This window comes from Amblyomma maculatum, chromosome 5 (genome assembly GCF_055883805.1).
Source record: "Amblyomma maculatum isolate TAMU_Amacu chromosome 5, ASM5588380v1, whole genome shotgun sequence".
Classification (NCBI taxonomy): domain Eukaryota; kingdom Metazoa; phylum Arthropoda; class Arachnida; order Ixodida; family Ixodidae; genus Amblyomma; species Amblyomma maculatum.
The window spans coordinates 104,372,084-104,399,421 of record NC_139348.1 but is presented as its reverse complement, the minus strand read 5'-3'; the positions used below and the strand labels follow the sequence as shown (position 1 = coordinate 104,399,421).

At 44.4% G+C, this 27,338-nt stretch overlaps 1 protein-coding gene across 1 annotated transcript; it reads right to left on the bottom strand.

Annotated features, from left to right (window-relative positions):
• Window positions 1–927: 927 nt before the first annotated feature.
• On the bottom strand, window positions 928–27,338 carry Dus1 (Dihydrouridine synthase 1). Its single transcript, XM_084604033.1, has 11 exons — window positions 26,901–27,338; window positions 26,276–26,435; window positions 23,472–23,584; window positions 21,790–21,872; window positions 18,193–18,296; window positions 16,401–16,545; window positions 14,840–14,942; window positions 12,701–12,786; window positions 10,230–10,440; window positions 4,481–4,556; window positions 928–1,141 (listed from the first exon to the last, which is right to left on the bottom strand). The coding sequence occupies exons 1-11, from the start codon at window positions 27,132–27,134 to the stop codon at window positions 996–998; spliced, it is 1,461 nt and encodes a 486-aa protein (XP_084460159.1). The 5' UTR covers window positions 27,135–27,338; the 3' UTR covers window positions 928–995.

Sequence of the window (27,338 nt, the reverse complement as noted above, 5' to 3'; positions counted from 1 at the left end):
TTCATTACACTTGCACAATCGAGCAGTTCACCGTTAGGTTATGCATATATTTATGCACTTGGTGTGTTTACAGGTCATTGCAATAAAAGCAGCAATAGTATAGCAATAGCACTTTAATAAATCGAGTGCGGTTCCAAGCATGGTTTCAGACTTTGGGGGTATAATCCCAAGCAGCAAAAAGCTCTCATTCAAATCTGATTTTAAAAAAAAGGGTATTTCATTATGCATGGTCTCTGAATTGGCCGTGTGGTAATGGCACTATTATCTTGGCTTGCTTTTAGCAGTTAACAGTTTAGCAGTTAACAACTTTGAGGAGCAAACTCTAACAAAAACAAGTGTCACAATACTCATTGCACAAACTGCCATCAGGGCAAAAATACCTTCATAGCACATTCTTTGCTTCAACATTGCAGGGTGGTTTCTGGAAAGGCGTGCTTTGTTTTTGTGAACTTTCTTTATGGAATCAACAGCTAACTGCTCTATTTGATTAAGTACAAATGCCTCCCACAAGTGGCCTTTCAAATACTAATAGTGTAGGCCCAATGCCATCATACTGTCGTCAAACATCCCACATATGCCGGCGTGCAGATGCTAATGGCTGTGGCAGATCAAGACTAAAGACTACAATGTCCTGACAATACCACTGATTGGAAAGCCTCCATTCAAGGCCGTTTGCATATTCAGATCCTGAGTAGTGTCGAACTACAGTAGCAGTCGACCAAGGAAGTAGTGGCTCAGACGTACACTGGCTTGTGGTTTAGGCAAAGATGATGGTTGTACACTTGTCCTTTTGACACAAGCAAACCGTCTTGAAAATCAAATAGAAGCATGCTTCCTTAGCAACACTATGCTTTGACCTGCAACTATCACGGACCTTCTAGCCGAAGAAAAATAAAATTCAAAAGCAAAAAAGAAAACAGCAGCCCATTTGCCATATTTACATATATTATTTCACATCTGTACATTTAAACAGGCTCTTCCTTCTGTGATGCGAGTCAGGTGGGTAGTTCTGAAAAGCCTGCTTCACTGAGGGAACTCGCTTTTGCACCATCTGTGGCTTTTTTCAAGGCAGCAGCGTCCCTAGCTGTTCTCATTTTCAGTTCCTCTTCTTCTGTCCTGGGCTTGTAGAACAAGCTGTGCCCTGAAAGGTAATCGCAAAGAATATTGCCTTGAATACTCGTTCAATTCATGTGCACCTTGTTACAAGCACTGAATATACACAATTTGCAGTACTTTCTTCAAAATTTCAAGGTTTTTCAAAATTTGCACATTCTAGTAAAGCAGCTTTTCCACTCCACCATGATGCATTCCACCAAATTTGGCCGCCGTGATAATTCATTCGTGCACAACTCAATTTTAAAATCTTCAGTTTTCGTGGTCTCAGTTTGGACGATTTCTGTGGGCAACACTATGTTTGTGACATCACAAAAATTACACCCGCATTACTGCCCACTCCCAGCGTGATAAAGAAATTTTGAAGCCTGTATTAGGCTATTTCAGACATTTTTAATGCACTGTGTCATGATTTCCAGACATTATTTGCACTTTCCAACGCAAGTGTGAGTGTTCTTTCAATACTGTGTGTGGTGACACTGTTTCATCAACTGGAACATCACTTCTAGCCATGAATCAGCTTCGATTTCGATCTACTCTTTTTCTTTTCAGAAAATACAGTCGAGTCCACTTATAACGATACCGGTTTTAACAATATATTGGTTACAATAATGAAAACCTGCTGCACTGTCCACTTTTGTGTGTTTTCTATGGTAAAACAACCTGCTTACTACAATGCCCCCTTGCCACATTATCGGTTATAACAATGAAGTCTGGCTTCTGAGTGCTCGTGCCAAAAGGTAGTGGAATGTGAAATCCTTGAAAACAAAGAAAGAAAAAAAATTCCAGCAGATGCACCCTCCCCGTCGCGCGCTCATACAATAGAACTTGTTTTCTGGCCTTCTCCGCATAGCAAGCCTCGCGCGCCTTTCTCCCGCTGCCCTTCCTCCCCTCGGAACACAAATGGACTGCCCCCATAGCTCTACGCTGCGCCACCCTACGAAACACAAATGGACTTTGCCAACGCGCCAACAGCGCTGATCAGCTGATCTGCTCGCTCGCCCGCTCGCCCCTCATTTTGCGCAGTTCTGCTAACTGATTTGGTTGTTTGTGCAAGTTAATTGCGTCGAAGTCGTTCCTGGCCATGCGGTTTCTCCGTCTCGTTTGAATCACCACCAAAACGGAAGATTGCTGATCCGCCCGCTGATTATCGGACGAGGTTGCTGGTGAAAAGAAAGCACACGGCTATCGATTTGGAGATGAAGTGCAGTATCGTGAAGAAGTACGCACTATCGCAACTGACGATGTCGACTATCATCCGCTCCGCTGAGAAGTTCGACAAAGAAATGTCCTCGCTTGACAGTGGGCGCAAACGCATTCGACAAGGCGCCTGACGACGACAGTGACGGCGGCGACGATGACGCGGTAGGGCAGGCTGCCTGCAGGAATCAACTGCAGGAGGCCCTGCAGTTGATTCAGTCCCTCTGGGGCTTTGTTTTCACGAGGGACCTTCTGCTGCACTACGTGGGGTACCTAGATGCCATGGAGAAAGATGTCGAGAAGCTTTGCGTAAGGCAAGCAAGGTTAACGGACACGGGTTTTTCTCGTGCAAGCCAGTGAGATGCAGGTACGTGGTGAGATGCCTGTGGCGATTTCACCCCAGGTGCCTGCGTGCCCCAATCTCCTCTGCTTTTAAATAAAAGTTTTGTCTCTCTCTCACTTCACCCAAGCGTTACTTTGGAATGTCTCAAGCTGAGAGGCAGCCGCTGCAACCTTCTTGTATTTTTTACAAGACCCCTTTCGGGGCCACCAAAACAATATCTCGGCGGAGCTCACATGTCACTTGTCGTCCGTGAACCCTCTTTGAAGTTATGCTTTTTTTTTTCGTGCAAACCGTTTATAACAATTATCAGTTATAACAATGGAATTTTCATGGCACTTGAATATTGTTATAAGTGGACTCGACTGTAGTTCTACTTAGAATTTAGAAAAGCAGTGTTCTGTGTCGGAATCGGGACACACCGTGGAATGTAATGCAATTAATAATTGAAAATGATGAAAAAAGCCCCGGAGTTGCCCTTTTATAAGGTGTACCATTACTTGTCACAGATAAATATGTGCAACACTGGACGATTATTAGAATACTATAGGTTGACTACTCCACCCTAAAGCATTTCCTAAAAAATTACGGATCAACCTGTTCTTGCAATCAAACAAGATCAATTCACAGTTACCACAAGCCTCCTTTCCCTATCCCCCAACAGGAAAGTGACAGACCTGTATTGGTCTCAGTAATGTGAAAATTTATAGCATTTTAAAGCCATGCACGCGTTTTCAGAAACTATGAAATTTAGCGTCAGGTGCTCTTTAATTTGCCAATGCTCGTATGCCACTTTGCGTTATAGAGAGCACTGCATCTGTCAGCTATCCAACAAATTTACTTTTGCAGCAGTCGACCACATTCAAGCAGCTTTTCCGCCTTTAAATGGCACCAGGCTTGAAGGCCAACTTGCATTCCCAAACGAAACACATTCATTTTAAAACTACACGCAGATTATGTGGAAACTATATCTTAAGTAACAACACAACAGATGGATATTAAAAAAAATGCAAGAGAAGCAAAAAGAAAACATTTAGGGCCAAATTTAGGAGGCTCATTACATTGGTGAAGATGCCTTAAAAGCGGCATGCCCTCCTTCGGTGAATCTTTAAATGCGTCTCACTAAGTGCGCCCTAGTATAGGCCATATTTAAAAAATGACCAAAGGAGGGTGCACCGCTCTTGAGGCATCCTCACTGAGGGAAGGAGACTACAACAGTGTTAATGGCTGCCATTTACAGACCCTTATTTGCTAATCAGTTACCAATTCCTTAAAATCATGTTTCTATTATCTCACACACCCATCACCACATGGTCGTAAGCTACCATACTGCGTGAAAGACACAGTATAGTATGGGTCAAGTGGATGCAGCTAGCACAGAACCTGGTTAAGTGGAGAAATATGGGAGAAGCCTTCGCCCTGCAGTGGGTATAGTCAGGCTGATGATGATGATGATGATGATAGAGAAAACGCCCTGGTTTAAACAAGATGCATGAATGTATCTGCAGGGCCCAGGGGTAGCACGTCTAATTCAGGACTGAAGGGTTCTCGAAGGTTTGGTTCCCTTTCACCCCACAGGGGCTGCTTGAGTTAGCAGCTTATGCCAGCTTGGCCAGGTCGTGTGGTCTTGTGACGTCACACATCCCACCGGCCAATCGGTGCTCATCACGTCACTTGCCAACTACCGTCTGGCCAGATGTGTGCTCGGCATTGTTTGCTTGCAATGCCGAAAACACAGATGCTGAATTCACTGCAGAAGCGGCCCTAAACGCTGTCGCATTAAAATACACAAAGACATGAACTGTACGGAAGGTGTGACCACAGTACCTTCACAATTTTCCAGGTTCTCTTTCAATCGGGTACGACAGCAGGGCTTGCACAGTCCATAAACACATTTTGAACACTGAAAAATAGAAGAAAGAAAAAAATAAGAGACGGGGCTCCAAACTAATGGATGGCCATTGTTTCTACAGCTTGTTTTTGTTCACAGCCGACACCGCATATGTCTAACCAGGATATACTGAATTACTGCTTATATCAAACACTGCCAGTATCCCCTTGAAAATCCCATGCAAAAGTGTAGCAGCCTTGGTCACGTTTATTGAACTCCTGTTTAGCACACATTCGATAGCTTGAATTGCATGCATTGACCCTGCTGTTGAGCTTCTTCCTAACAGCTCCACGATAATCACTTTCTGCGCACGGAGCCAGGTCAGCTGCGTGGCCTCGGCTAAAAAAGAAACTGTGTGACAAGGTAACGTTGAGTCCACTTGAAGGTGACCTTTGGTCTGGCATAACTTTTTTTTCTCATCACAACACTGCTGTCATACGGGGAAGCTGGTGTTCAGCAAGCTGGCTGTCGCACGGTGAAGAGAGCCAAGATGACCGAAGGCTTGAGGCTGCTCTTGCATGGCTTGCTTCACTGCTAAAAGCGACACAGGAATAAACTGCACCCTAAATTTGAGTTACTGCATTTACATTTACCAGTACCAGAATCAGACCTCTTATGATCTGTGATGGTTTAGAGTTGGGGCTGTGATGATCTGAGCCCCGACTCCAATGGCACTTGTGCCGTGGTGCCCAAGACGCGAGCAGCGCAAGCTTTGTTCTGTCCCTGCCACGTTTGGCGCACACTCTCGTGCTCACAGAGCACGCTCACACGCCCATGGGCACCTGGTGGAGTGACATTCGGCGCAGGTGTGCACGCATATGCCTCGCGGGTCACTGCACCTAGGACGAGTGGTGTGCTGCTGGTGAGACGGAAGGCAGCACATCGCTGCAAGACTAATGTGGGTGCATCATATTTTTTCACTTCTGGGCTAATCTGTTAGCATGTTTCTTCTATTGAATTATCAACATATATGAAACTATTTCACAATACCCCTTGAGTTCGATATGTCCAGAATCAACTGTATGTATACAGCAAAACCCCGCTACAAGAGACACTCAAGGGACCCCAAAATGATCTCTTGTAACCAAGGTCTCTTGTAACCAAAAATTCTTAACAACTCGTATGTGCGGCAGTTTAGATTCCCTTATCTAAATTCTGTTCCGTATCAGTGTCCTGTTTTGTTGCAATATGTCAGGAACCAAGAAGGAGTGCCTCCTGACTGGGAAGACAAAATGTCCCCTTTTGTTTCAACCACTGTCATCACATTCCTGTGTGACTGAAACAACAGGGACATTTTGACTTCCTAGTCAAGAGGAGGCACTCCTTCTCGGTTCCTGACATATTGCAACTAAAAAAAGGGCACTGATATAGAACAGAATTTTAGATAAGGGAATCTAAACTGCCACATATATGAATTCGTACGAGTCAGCTGCGTTGCATGAGTGTACCTGGGTTAATTGTGTCTCTTATAAATAGTGAAGAATTTACTTTAGGGGCCTGCAAAAGTTGTCCTAAGTAACAGCATGTCTCTTGTAACCATGTCTCTTGTATGCGATGTTGTTAACATGGCAAACATAGGAAAACCAAACAAAACATTTTAAAGTGTCTCTTATAACCAAGTGAAGGAAAGCAGCCAACAGTCGGCGAGGCCAAGGAAAGCATTGGGGATTGTACTTTGTCTTCTTCTTTTTTTTTTTTTTTTACTTAGGTAATTAAATAAATTAGTAACGTAATCTGTTTAGAGGAAATATAATTAAACACAAAGTAGAAGGAAAAACAACGTGCCGATGGTGGGAACCGAACCCACAACCTCCGAATATTGCGTCCGGTGCTCTCCCAACTGAGCTACAGTGAAATCTTGTTACTACGAACACCACATTAACGAACTTTTCAAATTAACGAATTTTTTAAGAATCCCCGGCATATTTGCTATGTTTTCAATGTAAAACTATTTCAGAATTACGAATTCCAAAATAGCGTATATTTCAGAATAACGAACATATTTTATTTCTTCCTCTATAATTTTGGAACATCAGTATTACGAATTCGGCTAAAATAACAGCGCCACAGCTTGCAACTCTCGCGTGAAACGAAACAGAAACCGCCGTTTCTGTGTGTATGGTCCGTCGGCTGTAGCTATCATCATCAAAGCATCTAGGACCAGCTCCTAGTGCCACCACGAAGCTATGGTTTATTACGCAGTAGCCAGCAGGCCTAGCTGCCTGCGATTTTTTTCTTCCTGTGTTGTGTGCCGTACGCGGCTCGGTCGTTCGTGCGTTCACGCGTGCGGGACAGATTTTTTTTTTTCTTTTTTGCCACAGATTGTCTTATTGCGAAGTTTGTGCGAGATTGGCGATGATATTAGCCAGCGAAGTGCCAAGAAGATATGAACGCAGCTGCTTTCACTGCAAAAAATCGACACAGGGAAAAAGCGATTCGGCCTCAACAGACAGCTCGCATTGCCCCATCGACTGCCGCGATCATTATGAAAGACCGAGACAAGATTTTCAAAGCTCAGGGAGCATTGCAGATGGGGTCATAGAAAACTCCAATGTTTTTTTTTTTTTTACATGGCCAAAGTTTGTACTTTTATCGCTCGGTGCAATCACGCAGGCAATGAGGTGTTCCGGAAAGCGGAAGGTGTATGTGCTGTAGTGGTGTAATGTAGTGTGCGGTCATGTTTGCTGCACGTGGCAGAAGAAAATAATTGATTTCTTCAAATAAATCAGCTTTGGAGTTAGTGCAACCTTTTTACTTGAAGTTTTGCTTATCTACACACGTGCCTACTGCAAAGATACGTCATTTTCATACCTTGGTTCGACCACTGGCTTATAATAGCAGATTTTTCATTACAACGATATTTCAAAATAACGAATTATTTTTTGCGGTTCTGCGGGATTCGTTATATCGAGATTTGACTGTACATCGGCCGCTGTCCCACCTGCTACTTTTTTGGGTATTAATGTTGTCTGCACACGAACCTTGATAGTGTTCACCAGCGCTACCCTCAACCATAGCGGTGGATGTGGAACGTCCTGTGTTACCACCAGCGTCACATAGAACGTGATCAAGAGCGAGGGCGAAAGCTGTGCTAGAACTCTCTTACGCTACCTATGGCTTCAAGACTGCCAGAACCGAGACCCCTGTAAGCTTGTCTCCCCTTCAATTATCTGCTTATAACCGCGAGTGTCTCTTGTAACGAGATGTTGCTAATATCAAAAGGTGCACAGGCATGCACCACTATCTTTTTTTATGCCACAGAAGCGCAAGCGAAATACATACATCCAGACAGCCTTCCCATGAGTGCAGCGTGCACTGGAAAAGACTCACATTTGTTTGAGAGGGGAAGGCATGGTGTGGTATGGGGGTTTAAGTCCCACACAGCTGCACGCGGGCTATGAGGGATGCTGCGGCAGAGAGCTTCGTACCAACTTTGCCCACTTCGGTGTTTTCTCCCGCAGAGTGCCATAGCACACAACACGGTGACTTTAATGCAAAAGCCATAGGAGTGCGACAAAGGAGGAAACTGGCCACCCTGTACATGAAGCCTCTGCTGCATGGCAGGTGGTAAATTGGAAAGAAAAATCACTTTTTTCCTCTTGTGGGGAGACATGAAAGAATCAGATAGAGTCAAACCTCAATATGACAAACATGGATACTATGAATTAGGCTACATCGAGCTCTCCCTAAATATTTTCGATAAAACACCTAATTTTCACTTCATATATAGAATACGGTTCATCTTAAAAATGAACATACAGCCAAAGACTGAAAATTTAGATACCCGATTTTTCGGACATGCTTGATTATTCAGACTTCTTCGTGGCACCGCGACATGCTCCATACAACTAATGTAATATGAGCTCACGAAATTTCGGACGCATCGTGACTGATTCCTCGATTTTTCGGAATTCATTCGCATATTAGCCAAGACACTCCTATCAGTAGCCAAGCCTCCATATAACACATATTGTGGAATGTCATTAACCCAGGCTTCAAGGGGTCCGAAATGTGATTACATAAAGCAAATTTTAAGGTAGAAATATACAGTGCGACGCAGTAGCTGCTCACACAGCCCCTGCTACGTTTCGAGGACGCTTCACCGTACAGCAGATGAGGAATACGAGGTGAAGCATCCTCAAAACATGGCGGTTCAGCCGCCGCGGTGGTGCAGTGGTAAGACGCCCGACTACTGTGCTGGAATACCGGGGTTCGATCCCGACCGCGGCAGCGACGTTTCGATGGAGGCAAAACAAAGAGGCGTCCGTGTGCTGTGTGATGTCAGCGCACGTTAAAGATACCCAGGTGGTCGAAATTACTCCCTAGTCCTCCACTTCGGCTCCTCCTTCTCTCTTTCCACTTTCACTTCCACCTTCCAGGCACGGTTCAGGTGTCCACAGACGTGTGACAGATACTGTGCCTTTCTCTTCCTGTGAACCAATTATTATTATTTATTATTATTTCAGCAAACTTGCAGTGGCAGGTTTACTTTCGCATCTGGACTTTGTCTAGGCCAGCGCGTTAGTCCACGAGCTGCCAACGACAAAATTTGAACTCTTTCGGACATTTTTGCTGTCTCTAGAGAGTCTGTAGAGAGTCCGAAAAATTGGTTGTCGACTACTGAATTGTTTAGTGCCGAATAGCACTCAGTCGAACTGCAACCGACAGCCTTTGCTACGATACACAAGCCACTAAGGGTGAGGCAGCAAGCGTTAACGCCATGGTATGTGCTTTCTTTATGTGGCACCCGTCAACAGCAGCATGGAGGAGAGTGTGACGCAGAGAACTGGACTCCAAGCAGCCAGCATACATTTATGCCCCTCAAGCTCATCAACAGTGCACTCGAAGCGATAGCATAGACAGTTGTACTCTGAAGCAGCCATCCTGCTCTCATGTCGGCTACACTTCAATATAACAAGAACCTGGATATAACAAAAAAAATCGGTGTGATCCTCATTGCTGCATAAGCAGAGCCGAAAAGGTGTGTGTGCTTTCGCATTTCCTCTACATGAATCAAGCTGATTATCCTAATTTTTTGTTTATCGAAAGCGGGCAGCTGGCTGCAGCCAGGATTTGAATTTACACTGCGCCAACCTGAAGTGATTCCCCTGTTGTCGTCATCTGAAGATGAAAGTGCCCACAGTCTTCATTAAAGACAGCGCTACAGACACAAGACAGTAGAAGAGAAAGGAGACATGTGGCGGTAACTTTTAACCGAGTAGTGGAAAGAACACGCTCGATTTTTAAAGCAAAGCATCAAGCACTTTGTCAGAAATGCACTCGTCGCGTGACAAAATTACTTCACAGACTGGCACGTGATTGTTTGTATTCACCTCTGTTTAACAAATGCATTTCATTGCAAGAGAAGGCTGCTGAAGGCTGGCTGACCCATCTGTTTCCTTCTTGCAAGGCCACTTCTCTTGTACTGCAATTGTCGTGAACGAACAAGACTCCAGTGTCGACAAAGAACAGTGTACACTGACACTCGAAACAATATTTCACCAGGTTTGTTGATAGCTTATCTAACAAATTTTGGTGCCCCAAAAGCCGTACACTGATGCACTGGCCTGTCTGACCAATGTCTTTTCTCTTCTCCCGCCTTCATAGTGCTGTCTTCAATGAAGATACAAAACTAACTCCACTTATGCACGCTAACGAGGAAGCCAGCACCACAAATGCACACACCTTGGGATTGGCACAGCTGGCACTGGAGCAGGGAACCAGCTGCTCGCGGGTGGCAAAGGCCTTGCGAGGGTTCTTGCGCAGCCGCTTGAGCTGCTTGCGGGACAGGCTTAACAGGTCCAGGTCAGCGGGGCGCTTGATGGCGGCCGCTAGTTCTAGGAGCTTCTGATACTCTGCTTCCAGGTCCCGCGTGGTCTCCTGTGCCGCCTTGGGGCTGGTGGAAAAGATGAAAAGAGAAAAAAATAATAAAAGTAAGCACAAAAAGAAAGGAAACAATCTTCAGACGTTCTGCCCACTGGGGGGAGTGGCAGTGACAGCCAACTGTTTAGGTTGAGGCCTGCAATGAATACAGATACGGTGTTCACCCTCAAAACAGCCATCACTAAAACAACGAAAACTGTTTTGCACCTAGAGAAAAAGAGTAGAGGATGGGTCTAAAAAAACAAAAAGGTCCATAGGCAAGAGGGGTGAAGAACTAATTTCTAAGTACTGAGGACAAATTGAAGTTTGACCATATTGATGGATAACAGCATTCTAACTGATCAAAGACAACTTCCACTGGAAAATGGTTTGGTCTGGTTTGTGGGGCTTTACGTCCCAAAGTGACTCAAGCTTCCGTGCCATTCACTCTATAATGAGAACCACCGAGTCCATTTCAGTCCAGATGCCAAGAGCACAAACTGAGAGATGAGAAAAATCTCGAAAGTTAAATTTTTTTTTTTTCTTTTGCAGAATACAAATGCGGCTGGACAAACACCAACGCAGCCACAAATGGGTGCCGAATCAAATTTCGCAAAGAACAAAAGCTGGAGACGAAGTTGTCCTCAGTGCCCCTTCAAGGCACGCATCATGGTGAGACAAAAAATGTGCGCATCAGCACCCAGCGGGTGCACAACGTGCTGATTTCAAATCCACAGGCTGCGAGCTTGACAACACCGCTCGGCAGCACCTGTTACGACACAATTCACATGGGCTTGTGAAAAGGCTTCCTTTTTTTCTTTTCGCTTTCGTCATGGGCAGCTTAGTTCAATGCTTCTAACTTCAGGTATTTGAGTCGTTCTTTTCAGACAAAGAAGACAGGGCAATTGGTGGTTCAATGAAAGTACAGTACATACCTGAAATGACGGAGCAAAAAGTTACACGACTGTACTCCTCAAATCAGTTAGATTGAAGCTTCATACCAAAAAAAAAAATAAAAAAATAAAAAATAAATAAATAAATAAATAAAAATAATAATAAAAGAAAGGATGATGAAGGTATGCAACATAAAGGCATAATGGGATGCAGAATTATCCTGAAATCTGAAACCACAAAAAGGTATGCTTATTTGTTTCCTGCAAACAAAACATGGCAGCAAGCACATTCACTAACAATGTCACTCTGCTCTGGTCTACTTAGTATGTGTAAATTGAGTCAATGATGGTACTGATAATTCGGGCTTAATGGGCAGTAATAAGTCGGCAAATAAACTGGTTGCTTGAATTAGGCGAACTCCGATAGAAACCGGATGGCAGGCTCAACGACTGCCCGCATTGGGTGCCAACGCGGCAGCACTCGGTGAGGCTGAGGACGAAGCGAGACTCTTCCTTCTCCGCGTGCGCTCCCCGCATTTCAGTGGTTTTATTTTACTCCCGCATGCAAACGGGACTTTAGCTTGCTACGGCGGTCCTTTTTTTAGTGCCGTGTTTTGCCGTGCATAATTACCCAGGCAAATTAAAGCCTGCTTTGATTACGCAACTCGCGTTTGTCCCCTCAGGACTGAACCTGTCGTGGTGGCGACGTCTTGCATAGCGAGTTGGGAGTGACAACTCTGACCATTAGGGCTGACACGCTGGTGCTGGAAGGCAACTTCTGCGTCTGGCCCTCTGGAGAGTTCTTGCAAGTGTAACCCCCATAATGCAAAGATAAGAAAGCAACGCACACATCAGTATTATACACGAGAGGCAACACTCCGGAAATGTGCGCAACATCACCGAGCAAGCAGGGGCGCTCGTGCTAGGCCCGCCACGATTCACTGAATCATTTCACATTCATCGGCCATCTTTTCTCTGTACTCCTGCGCTCGTCGGCTTGCTGCCCCGTAACACTATTTCGTGCAACCTGGTCCTGTGACCATAAGAGATAATTCCCATTCCCTACTCCATTCAAATCTTTCAGTGACCCCTCTACGTTTTCTAAATGTATTACACAGCTTTCTTTCCCCAATCATAGCCACCCTCTCCTCTACACTCCCCTCCTCTACCCACGCAGATCGAAGAGCGTCAAAATTTTTAGCTAGCTTCTCTGAATAGCTTACAAGCTCAACGGGTAAGTTTACTGCAGCTATCTTGAGCACACGCACAAAAAATATAACATTATGTCCCTACCTTGGTTCCAAATGTAATGCGACGTGCATATCGAAACTGATGTCTGAGATAAAAAAGGTCGCATTATATTGATGTAAATATGATGTCAGTAAAGAATTCATACATTACCCAGGCCTCACGTAAGGCTGGCAGATCCAGGGCGGGAACGGGAGGTCTGCTTGAGGAGAGCCTGGGTCTGGGTCCCAAGTCTGGTCCTGCAAAGCAAGCCATTTTTGATTTGGTTTGGTTTATAGAATTTAGTGTCCCCAAGCGGCCTCAGGCTATGAGAGACGCCGTAGTGGAGGGTTCCAGAAATTTCGACCATCGGGGGATCTTTAACATGCACTGACATCACACAGCACATGGGCGCATTGCTTTTAGCCTCCACAGAAGAAAAGTGGCCAACGTGGCAGGGATTTGATAAGCCATTTTTACAGAGCTGAAAAGACATGCACGAACCTGCAGGAAAAGGCATCAGCTCACTGCGGACGCCATCATCTGATCCCTCCGCGCAGTGGCACTGGTGAGAACAGCTCGATCCTGGTCGCCCAAGAGCCAACCAAGCAGCGCATGGCATCACCAAAGTTGCACTTCGCAATATTACTTCGTGACAATATTAACCCTGCTCTTAAAGGTCAGTTACACCATTTCCTCTTTTACTATTCATTACCAAATAAGCACGAAGAATTCAAAGTAGGGAACCAATCCTGTCAAGCCAGACTTTGTGTCAATTCGTCCCTCAGACAGCGAAAAAGCACAATCACCTTCCTGCCTCTAGCATTACCGTTGGCGATGCTGAAAACTGGAAGAAAGCTGCTGCCTATTTTATGTGCACCCTCCTTCCTTCAATGCCGCCATGCCCTTAATAGGAATGAAATATATATATGGTAAAACCTCGCTGATATGTTCACAGTTCATTCAGTTTCCAGGCTCACATGCTCACAATAGTGGATGTATTAAATATGTCCCACAGAGTTACAACACACTCAGCTTGGTTAATATATGTTCCCAGATATTGTAATGTTAGATTAGAATTAAATTAAAGGGCTGTGCAAATATTCAAATGTTCAGAGCATTGAAGGGAATAATGCGGTACAGTAAAATCTCGCTAATCCTACTCCTATTCATTTGGATAATTCAAACTTGGAGAGCGGTCCCAGCTGGTGCTCATGTAAGTCTGTGACATTGGACACTCGTTAATTCAGGCACGGCTGGGCTCACATCGGTTAATGACTGAGATCGCGTCAAGGGCGACCCTCTGGAATATGAATCGCGCCCAAAATTTGCACGTTTGAAGAAATTATGCTTTGTGCACCTTGGGCTGCTCCTGAATGAACACCGCTGAAGCAAATTTGAAAGCAATTATTTTATTTTGTTTCATTTTTATTTAAGTTCCCCTAGAGAATTCTTTTTCTTATTGGTAGCTGTGTGCAGTTGAGCTCTAACGAATTCACTTTTCACGCAATTATATTTGCAGTTGCAAACTATTTGCTTTGATTGAAAAATATTCATTTCTCTTTGAAATTATTTTAAAAATAAAGACAGCCATTTCCTCTTAAAACAAAATTCACTATTTGTAGATGCCTAATTTTAGGGCTACTAAGCTTAAGATTTCAGCGCATTCTGGTCGTGTGATACATTAAGCGACTAACCGCACACTTACAAATATACAAATGCACTGAACTTAGGGCAATGTTATGCAAAGAGCTGGAATGTATAGTGTCAGACAACACCTGATGACTTCTCTGTGACGCCTAGGTGCAAAAGGGCAATGTCCCTATAAAAACACCAATATATTAATGAACTGCAGGTACTAATGGGACAAAACACATACGGGAGGAAAGAAAGCAGCTTCTTCCCGAAGCCTAGGGCCCAGGGGGCAAAGATAGCGATAACTACACTGCGTGCTTCGACACTGATTTTATTTCCGCAGACCCTCGGCCATGTTCCGCAGCCATTATCCTACAAAATGGTGACAACCTGTCCTTTCCATAAGGAAAGCGTCACAAGCGTGTACCACTGATGGCAAGATTTTTTAAAATCCAATTTTATCTTTAAGAAATGCTTTTCGGCTGCCAGACTAATGTCAACATCCGCAAAAAGAGCCGCAGAGCAATAACTGATTGAAGCTTTCCTCGGTGTCGCCCGTATGAAGGTTTCAAATAACGCTGACCTGTATATAAGACGAGTTACACGAGGAATGAGAAGAGTAATGGTTTGTTACACGACAATTAAGCCAATGGCAAAGGGCTGTTAAGACTGACACACCTGATGTCGTTCCCGAAGGGCTGTGGCGACTTCTTCGAAGGTCTCCACTATGCTTGCCTTGGCCAATTTGTCCCTCAGATCCACATTCTCAGGCATGGTCATGCTGTAGAAACCCCACAGCAATTTAAAAGCTATGTTAGAACTTTATCCTGCAAGAGTAACACTAACTGTACGATAGCAGAACCCCTCTATAATGAAGTCACTTGGATCAGCAAGTAAACCTTCACTTTATTAGCTGTTGGCAATGGCACGACTCTGAGGGTGCTGCCAGGTAATTTAATTGACTGCTTACTAAACACAATAGTACAGTCTTGTTTCATTTATGGAGTTTTTGCCTCAAAGCGACTCAGGCTATCACAGACACCACAGTGGAAGGCTCCGAATTATATCAACCGTCAGAGATATGTGCACTGGCACTGCACGGTACACACGCACCTTGCATCCCGCCTCCCGAAAAGTGGCCACCATGGCTCCAAGGATGAAGCCCAGGTACACTGGCTCATTAGTTGAGCAGCCTAACCATTGAGTCACCGTGACGGATGGAACATGCTGTGTTGGTTAATAAAATAAACACCAGAAATATCCTTCAACTCCCTCTTATCACCTCTTTTTGTGACGATAATGTGCCTCTCATGTCAGTTCATGTTTTATCATCAGGAAAATTGCAGTTCTCCTAAAGCTTTCTGTATCTCTGCAGCGAAGGCTAGACAGGAAAGGTAAGGAGACGGGACTTTGTGTACCTATCCCGTAGACTGCGGCCAACTTCTGCTTTATGACTCCATGCCATATCCCCTTTCACTCCTCTACTTCCCCCAACATGAACAAGGAAAAACACACTCTCCATAGCACGTGTAAGACCATCTCCTTCCTTCTGCTGCCTAGCATTCGCTACGGAGCAGCAGAAAGTTGTCTGCGAGTATAGTTCTGCTCTCGCCGAGCTCAGAGTCAAGTTAAAGAGGCTTTGAGGTAGTGTCCACCGTGGGACAATAAAAGCCAAAATACTGATGTAGTATGTGTACACTGAACCACCACTCGACACTGAAAAACTTTTCAATATGTCATATGTGGCACCAGAGGCATCGGCAGTTAAGGGCAGCCTTTGCATTTCAACTCAAAAGAGTAAGAAAAAATAAAAACCGCAGCCAGTAGCTCCGCTCCACCTAAAACAGCATCAATCAGCCAATCTTGCTAGATGCTTGAGGAAAGAACGGACAGGAAACATGCTAGCGGTGTCCCGACCACCATTTGCTGCTTCGTCTTCCAAGACCGCTGCCATTTTTAGCGAGTCAATGAAAGAGCCATTTACCGCCCACCTCACACCTGATATACGCTCTTAAAATGCACACAAGAGATTGGCGCAGGTGGTTGCAGAGAGGCTTGGGAATTGGAATTTTCTTTAGCATTATTCGTTAATTATCACCAAACTTCTGAGGAGTTGTATGTAGCATGAATTTTCAATGGCATTTACTTCATATATAGTGCACCCATATGATGGTCGCTTCCAGGGGGCCTTTAGAGGCTGGTATCGATGAAAAACTTAGCAGACTAGCCACATTCTCACCAGTGGTGTAGCAGCTTGAAACAGTGTCCCCGGATGTATGAGGTGGAACAGGGGTATTGTCGGACGAGCTCCAGGTACTCCAGTGCAGCTTCCCACACCGGCCGCTGGTGCCCCGTGAACAGGTACGGATTGTGTAAGTTGCCCTCTGTGAAGTAAGTTAGAAAACAAATGTTTACCAACTTGTAAGCAAGAAGATTGTAGATGCACGTGTACGTAGGAGCCTAACTACACTCCGAGAGATATTTGCACGTGCTGTCAAAGGTACTTGCATGGAAGGCATTTAATTGCATCACTGGACCCATTTCATTCATCTATGAGGATGTGTATGTGTATAGACAGGGTGTCCCAGCTAAATGTAACCAAGGTTTTATAAAATGCAGTGAGCCTTAGCCTAGGGAATCCATCTAAGAGCTGTTCTGACTTGCCTATCCTAATATGCAGTATGTATTTGTTCTCGTCCACCAAAGTTGGTTAGCTAACCATTTTTTTAGAAGACCAACAACTTTTACACCAACAGTTCTTTTCCTCAGGCCAATAATTAAACAATTAGCTAAGCAGTAATTGCTAATTAATTTCTGCAAATGAAAAAATACTGCAGACTAAGCCAGGAAACTCCGATCAGTTCTTAATGTGTTTCCCTGACTTAGGGCCCACCATATTTTGTGTAACCTTGGTTGCATTTGGTTAGGACACCAACTAAATGAAACTGTGAATTACACAATGTGCCAAAAAAACCTTGACCATCATACTTTGTATTTAAAGAAAGTGTTTCTTTTCACATGACAGTGTCGCCTTCCCTTTTCCAGCTGAATATGAAAGGAAGCAAATAACACAAAGATAGCACTTCCCACAAAAATCAAGCGTGGATAAAAACTAGTCAGCAGCATGGTAGACAAGAAAGACGGCATCTTCAGTTTTGGTAACTGTATGCAGGGTGCAATATGAAGGAGAGACATATGGGCCGTGAGGGACGGAGTGGCAACGGGCAGAGGTTATTAAAGGCGCCCTGAAGTGATGTTCGTGGTCATATGCTAATGCAACAAATCTGCAGGGGTTGTCTTTGTAACCATTCGAGTCAAATTCAAAAGCTCTGCATGAGCCCCATAATTTACATATAATTTTTAATAACTGCTGCGAATCAACTAGGAGGACACTTCACTGCACTTAGCCCCCCTCTAAACAGAGAAAGGACAGCGAGGGTGAGCCTCTTCATTTGGTGTATTCAAGTGATGTATGCGGAATGGGGCACGATGGGTTGCAGTTCAACACCTCTTTTTTGTTGATTGTGATGGGATACTGGTAACTTGCGTGCCTTTCCGAACCCTAGCCAATGCCTCTTGATGGTACCTTTAATGTGCTTGAGCCGACACAGCACACATGAGAGCTTCTGCACAAGGCCTCCATCAAAATGAAGCCACCCCAGACATAATTCGGTCAAGCAACCTTGGGATCAAGCAACTGAGCATCAAAGCCACTGAGCCACTGTGGCAAGTTACCCCAGAAGTTCTAACTGTGCACAAAACAAACAAAAATATACTAGCACACAAAAAAGTACAAAGGAATAAAAGGGTACTGAGAAATATTAACATGCTTGGGCCAAGAGAAGTAAACAACAATGAAGAAAGCAAAAAAGAAAGGTCATTTTAATTGGAACAATAGTGGCTTACATAGAGGGCAATAGTGTGAGCCCCCCGTCCCCTTCGTGCCAAAAAATAAGAAACCTTGGCAATAGCTGACTCCTAGGTGTACCACTGCACTGTTCATGCATTGGATGCAAAATGTTTCAGCTCACCGGCAGACATGACTGCATCAACACCAGTCTCCTCGAGGCACCGTACGGCATCATGGAGATACTGAATGTTTCCATTTGCAATCACCGGGATCTTGACATTTTGCCTGTAAAGGTAAGCAACCCGGATGTACATGAAATGAATGCATGAATCATGTTCTTAGTAGGCTTATGCAAATATTCTATAACTTCCAATATTCTAGTCAAGCAATTGGTATTCCATTTGATCCCAGTGTTTGCTATTTGAACTCTCAAAATATTCATTTCGGGAGAATATTATCGGTGAAACGCTTGCTTCGCATGGGTTTGGCTTAACGCACCTTCTCGGGGATGGCACCGCAGCGCACGTGAAATGGAGGCCCAATTCCGTGGACCCTTCCCAGATGCACATGCTGCGTGCCTGCATGTCGGCACTATGCTGGCACCGGTTTGTGCACATGTTTGGCAGCCCACGAAAGCAGGCATGTATGTGACACCCAGATCTGTACCTGCCAGGTGTCTGTGCCCGCGTTACCCGCCGTACATGCGCCGGAAACTGCACAGTGACATTCACCGCTTGAAGGACGTGATGTTTCCTTCATTTCTGTAGGACAGGCCTGACAGCCGCAGCCGCTCTTCACCGCCTGATATTAGGTGATCAAGAATGGTGCGAGCTTTCCAAAGCCTGACACGAAGTAGCGCCGGGCAGGGCACGCGGGAGCATAGCACGCGTGCCTAGTAGATGTTTGAAGAGCCGCCGCTTAAATGCAACTATCTTGCAGGAGTGAAACTGCAATCAAAACCAGTGTGTGTTGGAAAAATACATAGTTTTAAAAATGCATATTGTGCTGGCCAATTTTGTTACATGCAAACAGCATTTGAAATACTCCTTTCAAGACAGAAAACCACCATTTGTACGTGCCCAATAGATATAAACTGTTCTGAATTACATAGAAGTGCGCTTATTGCTCTGTCTCAGTTTAAACCGAGACTATTCACTTTAAAAATTTTAAACCTTTGAGGGCCGAATTGTTTTGAAAAAAACTTCCACAGATGGTCAAATTACTTTATTGCGGATTCTGACAATTCAATATGAGTAAAGTCAGGAAAAAGTTGTAGAAAAATATTAGGAACCCTATTTTGGAGTCAAGGCTGCTCTAGAGTGCAAACTCTGGGACCTCAGGAAACAACAAGGAGAGCAGGAATACCTCCTGAGCTGATAAGGATAATAAACAAGCTAACAGTAACCCCAATAAAAATGGATATCCATTTCTGTGGCCCCTGCACCCCACCTGGCCATAAAGATTAAAATCTCAAGTTTTGTGGTGCCCTCCATTGGGATCAAGGGAGGGGGGGATAAAGCAAACCATTCAAGAGCCTTGCCACAGACCCTGCCACAAGCTGCAGCTAGAAATCAGTTCTGTTTATCCCCTGCATGGAAGCCCCATAAGATAGAAATCGTTTCCTGGCTGGGAACCAAAATAGTGATAGGGTGGCAGGGTTGCTGCAGCTACAGACCAGGCTGCAGCTTAGAAACCAAAACTGTGATAGGGCAACAGTGTTGCTGCAGACCAGGCTGCAGCTGAATCACTTTCATCTTTGGAAGAAGGCAGCGCCATAAATTTCAAGGGCTTCTTGTAAGCCCTAGGAGGTGGCAGCACCTCCCAGTGAACATGCATCATCATTAAGGCGCGAAATTTCAAACTCAGTATTGAAACTGTACCGGTAGGGCAGAAACTCTGCGGAACTGAAAACCGCCGTACAGCAAAAACCCTCAAAGGGTTAAAGAGAATATGCTGTTCGCTTCAAACACCAAAAAAAAAAAAAAAGAAAAAAGTTGCACACATGTAGTTCTGAACATATTTCACAAACATCTCTGGTATGGTATGGCATATGGGGGTTTAAAGTCTCAAAATAACATTAGCTATGAGGGATAAAGAAGTTAAGAATTTTCAACCAACCGTGGTCGCTTTAACGTGCACAAACATCACACAGTAAATGGCTATCTTCCGTTTGACCTCCACTGAAATATGGCCACCGTGAACCGGATCGAATCCGTGTCCTTGGGTTCAGCACTCAAGCAGGCTAAACACTGAGCCACCGCAGTGGGCCCAAGAAAATCTGCGATCAAGAGGTATCGTAGGTGCTTGTGCATGCTAATGCCCAATTTGGTAAAATTGGGCATTACCAGGATGCATAAAGCTCCTTGTGCAAAACTGCTCATTATTTCATATGCAAATCAGTTACAGCCCCAATATTCGAACCGTGCCATAACATAGTAGACCACCCTGCTCACAAAACTCGAGAGGAGTGCCTTGCTTGAAGCATAAACAGAGAAAAGAATGAATAACAAAATGAAATTATGACTCAAAGAGAAGAGGTAAAACACATTTTCTCCAATGAAAAAAAAAAAGAATATTTGAGGATACATGGATTATTTATTAAGTCCCTATTTGCCACGCTGATATGCAGCAAAAGTTGAGTCACTTTTGGGAACAGCCGAGGTAACGGAAGCTTTTAAGGCTCATGGTGAATATTGCATGGGCGATACCTGTACGTGAGATTCTGCGGGATATTGGTGAGGTTCTGGTATACAGTGACTGACAGTTATAGTTACGGATAGATAATGACATTCATCGATGAGAGACTCTCCCTCTCTAAGAGAAACTCTTTCTTTCCCTCTAGAGAGAAAGAGAGATTAGTCTCTCTCTTCCTCTCTCTTTTTCTCTTTCTTTCTCGAGAGATCAGGGGCGTTCCGAGGATCGCCCTACTGCACATAAGACGACTCAAGTGCTCCCCTGAATTCAGCAAAAATTTGCTGCAAGAAACAGAATAACTGGCGCCAAACCAAATTATGAGGGCAGCAAAGTTCAGAGGTACCATTCACAAAAATAATGCTCGCTTCATTAAGAGGTCACATGAACAGGCATCAGAAATGGTACCTTGCAAACCTAGGAACATAAAAGATACCACAGTCACAGCTATCTTCGTCAACATTCACAACACAGATTCAATAACAATACAGTCTGTGCCTATACTGATTCTATTTATTACGACTGCTGCTACTTCATGCTTACAGAAAATCTCGCCTAGCAAGAATTCCTTCTCTTATATTGCAGCTTTGTCTACATTTAAATTATGCACAAATATTGCAATTTCTGGTCTGCCTCGAAAAATTGTGCACGTAGCATTGATGCTTATCTTGTGTTGAACTGCCACCAACAGTTGTCATCATCTGCAGGGTACAGACTGACACCTTAAAAGGTAGGAATCCTACTCCTTTCGAGGAGCAGTTTCCAGTAGCAATTCCTAGAAGTGCTACTGTTCCTTGTATCGTTTTCATCGGGCCAAGTGGAAAGTATCCCCTGTAATTGCATTTAAAATGAGCAAACCACTGCTCTTGGAGTTCTAATCTGGTCTCAGGTGACATCAATTCGCCTCACCTCCTAAAGTGATATACGTGCAAATCTTCAATGCAAGAATACCAACGCCACGGGAAAAAGAAAGTATATAGGTGCACAGAACACGTACGCAGCTTAAGATTATCAATTTAACTAAGATCTACAGCAATGCATCTATAACCCAGTCACTCCTCTCTAAGCAAGGCATCCAAAAACTCACTTGACAGCCTTGATGTGCTCCCAGCTGGCCAAGCCAGTGGAGGGACCTTTCTGGTCCCTTGTACGACCGTGAACAGTCAGAATCTGGCACATAAAGCAACACAGATACTTTACAAAAACTGCAGGGGTTCCAGGTGAAGTCATGCTGTTATTTAATTACTACACTGCTCTGTCCCTAAGCACAGCAAGGGAAAAAATTGTTATATTTGTATGCAGGCATTCGTACACCTCCTAGCTAGAAAGAACAAGGGGGGCACCTTGGCATACGTTTCGATTATGCATCAAACAGAAGTGCCACAAAAACCAGAATACAGGCAGGAAGTCTTATATAGCACTCATTGGTAAAAATTAATGGATTCAAGCAACACTGGGTGGTTGAAGGAAAAATCACCATCGCCAGCAAAGCAACTTGGATATGACGCCAAGTAAACGGCTCGATGAGCCACTTAAAGGTCAAGTGCACGAAATTTATTATGAATAGATGCTTGGCGGCAACCCGATCACCGCGGCCAGAAGCCTGCAACGTCCACCACTGCCGAAGCGTGTGGTTCAGCGCCGTTGGCATGAAATTTTCCAGGACACGAATAAAGCAAATTTGGGGTACAAGCACCACATTCTTTGCCGATCTCATTATTTCACTAGCTGATGTCACAACATGAGAGAACGACTTTCAGATTGCTAAGCCTGGTCTCGGACACCGGACACAGAGCTATTCGCTTTGATTCCTGATGATGTGTCATGGAAACTTTTGTCCCCGATAATATACACAAGCAGAATTTAAATCAAATGGATATAACAGAGTCATCATTATGGAGAGCTGGTTGGGTCGCATTTGTTTCAGAGGTGTCTCTCAGCAGTTTGGGAGAAGGGGAGAATTGGCCTATAGCCCGGTCCGACCTACATTCTTGTTTTTATAGTAGCTGATGCCTAACAGCTGCAGGGTGAAGATGAACCAGTACAATGATTCAGATGAAAAACCTGACTGTGACAACCGTTGTGCAGCACTGTATGTGGACTAAGGCTGCAAGTATTAACAACGATACTAATGCTGGTGGCTGATATAGTATGGCACAAGGAAAGAGTTGGCCAATGAGTGCCATGGCACAAGGCATTTTGAGCCCACACAAGGTAGGGTCAAACAATCATTTTCAAAGCTTGTCACCTCAGACGGGTCAAGCACCAGACCAAGGAAAAGCGAGTACTCATAAAAAATCCAGTGCCAACCTTGAGGCACTGAGATCAAACCCCACATCACAGACATGAGAGGCAAATGCTCGAACCTCTACGTAATCAAATAGATGTCAATGACTGGTGGTACCACAAAGGATGAAGAGGCATTGCACAATGCAATGCCTTTAAGCATTGGCATGATTACCCCAAAATTTTGCTTAGCGAGTGAGAAAAACAAAACATTTCCCCAAGAAGAATGCAAAACAAGCAAACTGTGTCAATGTTTGTTTTGTTTTTGTTTTGTAATATAGTCATGCACTGAGAAATGGATGCTTTACCAAGGTCAGAGAATTCAATAAGGAAAGCAGGTGGTGTCCAACAGGATTGTGTGTACAATTTAAGGGACCAAGTAACATTCCAGTCATGACGTGATAAACTAGCAACAAGAATTCAGTCATCATGCACGTTTAGGAAGCAACAAGCAAAGTGATAAAGAGAGTGAGTGATACAGACCTGGCACCCAGCAGCTTCGAGCATTTGGGCGTACTGAACGGTCTTCTCTATTTCCGGGAACACCCTCACCTTGCAAGTGATTGGGATCTCAAGCTCTGTGTGCAGTTTATTCACTGGAAGGTGGAACAAATAACAGAAGAAAAATGCAGTAAATTAACTCTTTCTTTGCACTTCCCCCCAGGGACAGTGAGGGCAAATTGAATAATTGGATTAGCCAGCAGAGACGGACTACCACATTGCAACAAAAATGTTGCTTAGCTGAAAACGGAGCTTTCGTAGGCTGGAAGAAGTCCCGAAATGAAATGCATGTTGCCTTCACCGGCTGACCTCACAAGTGAGAACGACTATCCCACCATTCACATTGAAATGGTGTTGACGGAACATTTTTTTCAGTGTAAGTATTACAAGTTTGAATTGAAAGGAAATTGGAAATTGCAAGGTTTAACGTCCTCAAGCTACACAGGCTGTAAAGGATGCTGCTGTGGGCGGCTCCCAATTAACTTTGACTGCCTCGGATTCTTTAACGTGTGCTCACATCGCACAGCACACACAGATGCGCCCTTTGGGTTTCGCATTTTTCAAAAAGTAGCTGCTGTAACCAGGACTGAACCCGAGCCGTCCCGTCAAGTACCCTAACCTCTGCACTGCCACAGCAGGTGACTGAATCAAATGGCAAAAAATTATTAAATTCAATTTGCTCTACAATAAATGCCTCCTTTCGTTGCTGGGCAAAGCTTTAAATATACAGCAAGAGCCATATAAGCGACTTTCACACACACAAGAAAGCATTGTCTGAAGTTGTCCTCAATGCTCCTGACTTGCAATGTCGGCCGGTGATGGCGACACTTGTTTTTATTCTTTAGGACTTTCCTAACTGGCAAAAGATTCTTTTTTAGTGAAGCATGAGCCTCTGTGATTAGCACACAGTAATCTATTTATGCAGGCAAACTTCAATTTGCCACAAAAAACTTACATGCTAATAAAATGTAAATCCTCTGTAAAGAAAAGCCAGAAAAAAAAGCAAGTTTATTACAGCTTCAACGACCATCCGCACATTACTGCGTGTGAGCTTTCACTTCTATGAGTAAAAAAAAAATGAGTAGTGTGACAAGTACAAGATACTACCATTTGGAAATGACACAACACTTATCTGCCAATTTAAATGAGCTACAAATCTCCCTATTTCTGAATAGTGAGGGGGCTTGCATAGTGACAGTGCGGTATGAATTAAACCAAACAGCAAATGCCATTCAAAAACTTAAAAATTTGGAATATTCATACACCCCTACTTTTAAGCAATTCAGCACACTGATGAGCAGCGCAGCTTGCTATGCAACTGCCATGATCACACGGAGTGGTTGTCCATTTGCAAAAAGTGGAGCCAAGTTTTACACCATGCAAAAACCTACGTGCCTACTACAATCTACTGTATTCAGCAAGTTTAATTTCTTATGTGAAGGTGGCAAGCACATAGCCGCTGTTCTTCATTTCTTCAGAACCAAAAACCAAGATTATGTAAAGAAATCTTGTTCAGTGATGTCCCGAAACAAGTAATAATTCACAGGCCTGGAAGGAGCCGTTAGCTAATTAGCGCTAGATGGCAAGAGGTTGAAGTCGCATCCTCCCTATTGGGCAATGCCCAAAGCAATAATTATCAATGTACCGGCGAAATAGAAGCTAAACTAAAATGTTGCGAAACACTTGGCAAAGAAATTCCAAATGTGTGTCAGCCAATATACGGTCACCTCTTCAATTATGGAGTTTACCTTGACAGATGACCACATTCTTTCACATTCTTTTTGGAATGAGAAAGGAATGTGGGTGGCTACACTAAATTTTTCCTAGCGTAATTTTGCCTCACAATGACGCATATGGCACTAGTAAATGTGAATCGTAGCACAAAATTCACCAGCACATAAGTTGTAACTGAATTTTCTTAGTTCTGCAGTTTCAGTGTTGGTTCCAGGGTGTTGAATGATAGTTATGAGGTCACAAGTGAGTGAGTGATCAAGATAGGCATAAAAAATGCAATATAATTGCGACTTAGTCATTTAACCTAGGAGTAACTTTTATGCTAAATTGGTCTAGAAGCCATATTGACAGCAACTGGACAAAGAGCTATTTTAGCACAGCCTTTGCGTGCCTCACATTGTCTCATTATCCCTTCTGACAACACAACCATCTTCCGGGCACTGAAACTGAATGGGAGAGGAAATTCACCACTATAAATTATTCACGAGTGTGTGCAAGTTTCACGTGGTGACCCAATGTTTACTAATGTTTCATGCTAATTACGGTGACAGAACGCACTAAAGGTATTTGGTGCATGTACCCCTCTAAATGAAGTGTTGTAGCAGCAAAGATGCAATTTAGAGTCAACACTCGTCCTGTGCACAGACAGAAAAAATATGTAAGGGAACACGCAAACCCATGGCAGTGGAGGCAGCTCGGGCACTTATAACTGGACATATGCCCTGTCACTAGCACAGCAATGCATGCGTGCAATTTTCAGAGTGGTCAGAATATCAAGAATAGGGACACCAGTTTCAGAAGCGGAAGTGAATGAGCACTTTGTCGTACTCAACTGACACACCAGGCTGAAAAGCAGATGGCGTAAAACAGTGCCTACAGTGTTTAGAAACCCCTCTAGTAGCACACAATCGACTCGCATCGCTACTGGCTCGTGTGTTCCCTCTCATGCTGCCTCTACCTGTACGTGTTCTCTGGTCTGTCAACTTCTACACTGTTTATCATGACGGAGATATACCAACATGCCTAACTTAAGATACATAGTAAGGCCTCACCCATTTTGGAAAGCAGGTCCCACTCGTCCTGGAGAAAAGCGCCGTAATGGCCGGCTCGGGCGATGGCCTGCGGACAGCCCAGGTTGAGGTCGACCGCGCAGCAGTGTCCAACCACCATGCGGGAGGCCTCGAACAGCACGTCGGGGTCATTGGCACAGAACTATCAATTACAGAAAGAGAAGGTTTAATTAGAAGGTGGAACAGTTTTTCCCCCAAATTGTACTACAAGCGGTCGCTGCCAGATGACTTGTCGCTGCAGCTTCTAAACGAAATCGCAAGAAACCATCTGAGCCTGCCATGGCGTTACCACGCGCTGTCACACTTGCTCTACCTCTACGTACTGACGATATAATGAAGTGCTGTCCTTTTTGGAAGGAAGTCTTCTGGCGCACACATGATGGCGGAACAGCATTGACTATGGTGCTCTAGCGGTGGCAGGAGTCAGGACACGGATACATGAATGTATGAAAAGCTCTCCTTTCATTGCACTCAACATCATGATGGTGCACACCAGTCGGTGACAGTAGCGACAGGTGCTAGTTCATGAATAAAAAAATGCTCGGTCAAAGAAGCCACCGTCGCAATCCTGCCAAAGAAGCCGGGGCGCGAAGTATACAACATTTACCTGAACGATGAGCGGTGTGTCCTCGTCGCAGCTGGCCAAACTTTCCTGGCGGTACTTGGGGTCCTTAAGGAACACGGCAGCATGTAGCATGGGAGTGTAGCAGAGTTGAGCACCGTGTCTCCGGCTCAGCAATCGCCACGCCAACTCGCTCTGGTCGACCATCGGTGCGACGACATACTTGGGGCTCTTGAGCACTTTGGTCCAAAACTCGTAGCCCGAAAGTTTCTCCGGCATCGTTGAGAGCGTTGAGGTGAACGAACTTCAGAGACCAACTTCAGTATAGGCAAGACACACGTGTTCTGAAAGAAAGTTGGGAAATAAAGTACCGCATCACGACGAGCTGTTGAATAGAGGACTTGGAAAAGGATCAAAGAAATGCGTAGACGCGTAGACTGGTGGCTGTGTATGGCTATGTCTTGGATTGACTTGGTCGTGACT

Coding starts and splice junctions, on each gene's coding strand:
- Dus1 (XM_084604033.1), bottom strand. CDS start 27,134: ATGCCGGAGAAACTTTCGGGCTACGAGTTTTGGACCAAAGTGCTCAAG. Junction 23,585..26,275: donor GGACCTGCTTTCCAAAATGG/GTGAGGCCTTAC, acceptor TCCACCTTCCAG/TGAATAAACTGCACACAGAG. Junction 10,441..12,700: donor CAGCCTTACGTGAGGCCTGG/GTAATGTATGAA, acceptor CTTTTCCACCAG/CCCCAAGGCGGCACAGGAGA.